At 37.7% G+C, this 3,122-nt stretch overlaps 1 protein-coding gene across 1 annotated transcript; it reads left to right on the top strand.

Moving 5' to 3' along the window:
* The first annotated feature begins 1,498 nt into the window (after positions 1 to 1,498).
* LOC149221820 (putative disease resistance protein At5g63020) lies at positions 1,499 to 2,179 on the top strand. Its single transcript, XM_089387482.1, has one exon. The coding sequence runs from the start codon at positions 1,499 to 1,501 to the stop codon at positions 2,177 to 2,179; it is 681 nt and encodes a 226-aa protein (XP_089243608.1).
* Positions 2,180 to 3,122: the final 943 nt, after the last annotated feature.

Genomic DNA, 3,122 nt, shown 5'->3' with positions numbered 1-3,122 from the left:
TAAATTGATACTTACAAATTTTTATTTTTTGGAAAAAAAAAACCAATATAACTAGTAAAATTTCTACTTGAGTGTTTGTTTCACTTGTGTAGAACATATACTTTTTGTTCATATATATATATATATATATATATATATATATATATATATATATATATATATTTGTGATGTTTATCTTGAGCATATTTATATGTATTCGAACAAATGTAATATTGTGTAAAAATAAAATTCGATAAGAAGTTATATATATATATATATATATATATATATATGTATGTATGTATATGTATAAGAAGTTTGTTTTCCGTTGCATTGCTAGCCTTGCCTGTTTATTATTCTCCCACTTTTCTTTCTTCAGTCACACTCATGTGCCTTCATGGTTTTCAACTCTCCTGCTTTTTATTTTCTTTGGTCACACTCATACTGCTTCCTTCCTTCCTTGTCCATCTCAAGATGTGCTTGTTTCTTTCTTTCTTTTGTCACCCTCATGTGCCTTCATGGTTTTCAGCTCTCCTTCTTTTTCTTTTCTTTGGTCACACTCATATTGCTTCCTTCCTTGCTTCCTTCCTTCCTTCGATATTCGTTTTGCTTTTGCTCTGTTTGCAAGTTTGTTTTTCGTTGCATTGCTAGCCTTGCCTGTTTATTATTCTCCCCCTTTTCTTTCTTCGGTCGCACTCATGTGCCTTCATGGTTTTCAACTCTCCTGCTTTTTCTTTCCTTTGGTCACACTCATACTGCTTCCTTCCTTCCTTTTATTCTCACTTTTCCTTTTTTCCGTCACATTCTGCCCAAAGAAAATCAGGAGAAACGACCACTGCTTGCTCTATATTTATTGGATTCATTGTTGTACCTATTCACCTCGCCTTCCATACATATTATTTTATCTGCAAATATCTACTGATTTTTCATATTGTTTTTTCTTTTTCTCTATTTTCAAAATTTATTTTCCATATTTTTTCTGCTTTTTCCCTTTGCTTGCTTCGTCGTTGCAAAAGCCATGGAGGTCGTTTGCACTGTAGCAGTAGCCAACATAATAAGCAGCGTTGTTAGTGTTGTTATTTCTCCACTAGTCCAAACCATAGATGATGTTATTCACTTGGAAAGAAACACATAGTTTCTGCAAGAAAAGCTAAGTAGTGCCAGAGTCTTCTTAGATGACATGGTCAACCAATTTCAACATCAGCAAAGAATTATTCCTCCCCCTCTGAATGATGGGTTGGAAAGGCTCTGAATTTCCCTGCAAGATGCGGAGAGCGTCATACAACGCTCCCAACAACGGAAAGGTTGCTTAGATTTCCGATTCTGCAAGCCTAGACAGTGTGGGAAAATTGGAGAATGCAAATTAAATATCATTGAACGCCGCATCAATCTTGAAGATGCCATTTCAACTAGAAGTTCTACTCAAGGGATTATTTCTTCTGAGCCACTGGAAGCAGGGGCATTCCTTCAGCCAGTACCGGAGTCTGGCTTTGTGGGCTCTAGGATAAAAGAAGCGGAGATGTGGCTGAATAGAAGGCTTGAAGATGTAGAAGATCATCAATTTCAGGTAATAGGCGTCATTAGGATGGGTGGCGTTGGCAAGATGACATTGCTGAGAATGGTCTTTAACACCCACAAGAAAGGTAATGTGTTTGAAAACGTGATTTGGTTAACTGTTTCAGAAAAGTTTAACATTCAGGAGTTGCAGAGTGTTATTGTGAAAGAAATCAGTTTAAACTTGGGGATGGGCAGTTCTAATGCTGAGAGCACTTCTGCTGTTCTTGATATGCGAAAGAGGGAACTTTCTAATTATCTCAAGGAGAAGAAAGTTTTGCTCATTCTGGACGATGTGTGGAATCAAATCCACATGGAAGAAGAACTGGGAATCCCCTTGGGAAATTATAAAGGTAGTAGAGTGGTAATCTCTACCCGCAGCAAAGAAGTGATTCGAAAAATGGGGGCAAATGATGACTACTCCATACAGATAAAACCCCTATCCATGGAAGAAGGATGGGGATTGTTTGGCAAAGTTGCCTTCAATGCAAGCCATGCTCCTAAGAAAATTGTAGAGGATATTGCTAGAGAAATTGCAGAAGAGTGTAAAGGTCTACTATTGGCGATAAATGTTGTTGCAGCAGCAATGAAAGGTAATACTTCTGCTGATGAGTGGAGTTTTGCTCTAACTCAAATGAAAATGTAGATCCTGATTTTCTAAAGTTGTATAGTGCTATTGATGAAGATCTCTATGGGTGACTCAAATGGAGTTACAATCGTAACTTACAGAACTATTTTCTATATTGTCGTGCCTTTGCCGAAGACGTAGAGATTGAGGTGGAGCAATTGGTGGAGATGTGGATAGGGGATGGATTGGTTAGTAGCACAGAAAAAAGCCAAATAATGGTAGTAGGAGGCAGGTATGTAAATATTTTAGTAGAACGTTGCTTGTTTGAGCATGTTAGCAATGATATTGTTATTGGCCAAAAGAAGTGGATAAAATTTCATGACATTATTCGTGATATGGCACTCCATATTGGTGAAAAGGAAGAGAAATGTTTATTTAGAACAAGTCAAAAGCTGGACCGGTTTCTTGTAGAACAAGTGATGGACGATTACAAGAGAAAAGTAATTCGCTATTATAATGATACTGCATTTCTGCCCACAGATTTTAGATGTCCAGCAACACTAGGAACTTTGATCTTAGCCCAAAATGAGGGTTTAAGAGAAGTTCCAAATGGCTTCTTACTCAATCTCCCCTCTTAAGGGTTCTGGATCTTAGCGACACCAATATAACATCATTACTAGAGTCGATGTGGCAACTCATACAACTTGAGTTTCTGGGTTGAATGGCACCAAAATCAGTGCTCTGCCCGTTGAGGTATGCAATCTTTCTCGATTGTAATTTTTGCATCTTCGAGACTGTCGATGGCTAAAATCGTTGCCATGTACAATAGGAGACCTGAAAAATCTCAAAGCATTTAGATCTAAATGAGTGTGAGAGATTAGCGGGGATTCCACGTGGGATCTCTCAATTTACGTCATTGAACAAGCTAGGCTTGTTGACAGGAAAGGTTGTGCTGGGCGTGGACGAAGGTGAGAGTGGTATGTGCAGTTTGAAGGATTTTACAAATTTTCCAAATTTGATG

This window comes from Pinus tabuliformis, chromosome Q, assembly GCF_031772625.1.
Source record: "Pinus tabuliformis cultivar Carrire ecotype Pingquan chromosome Q, CPIR1, whole genome shotgun sequence".
Taxonomy (NCBI): Eukaryota; Viridiplantae; Streptophyta; class Pinopsida; order Pinales; family Pinaceae; genus Pinus; species Pinus tabuliformis.
This window is presented reverse-complemented; position numbering and strand designations above follow the sequence as displayed.

Coding starts and splice junctions, on each gene's coding strand:
- LOC149221820 (XM_089387482.1), top strand. CDS start 1,499: ATGTGGCTGAATAGAAGGCTTGAAGATGTAGAAGATCATCAATTTCAG.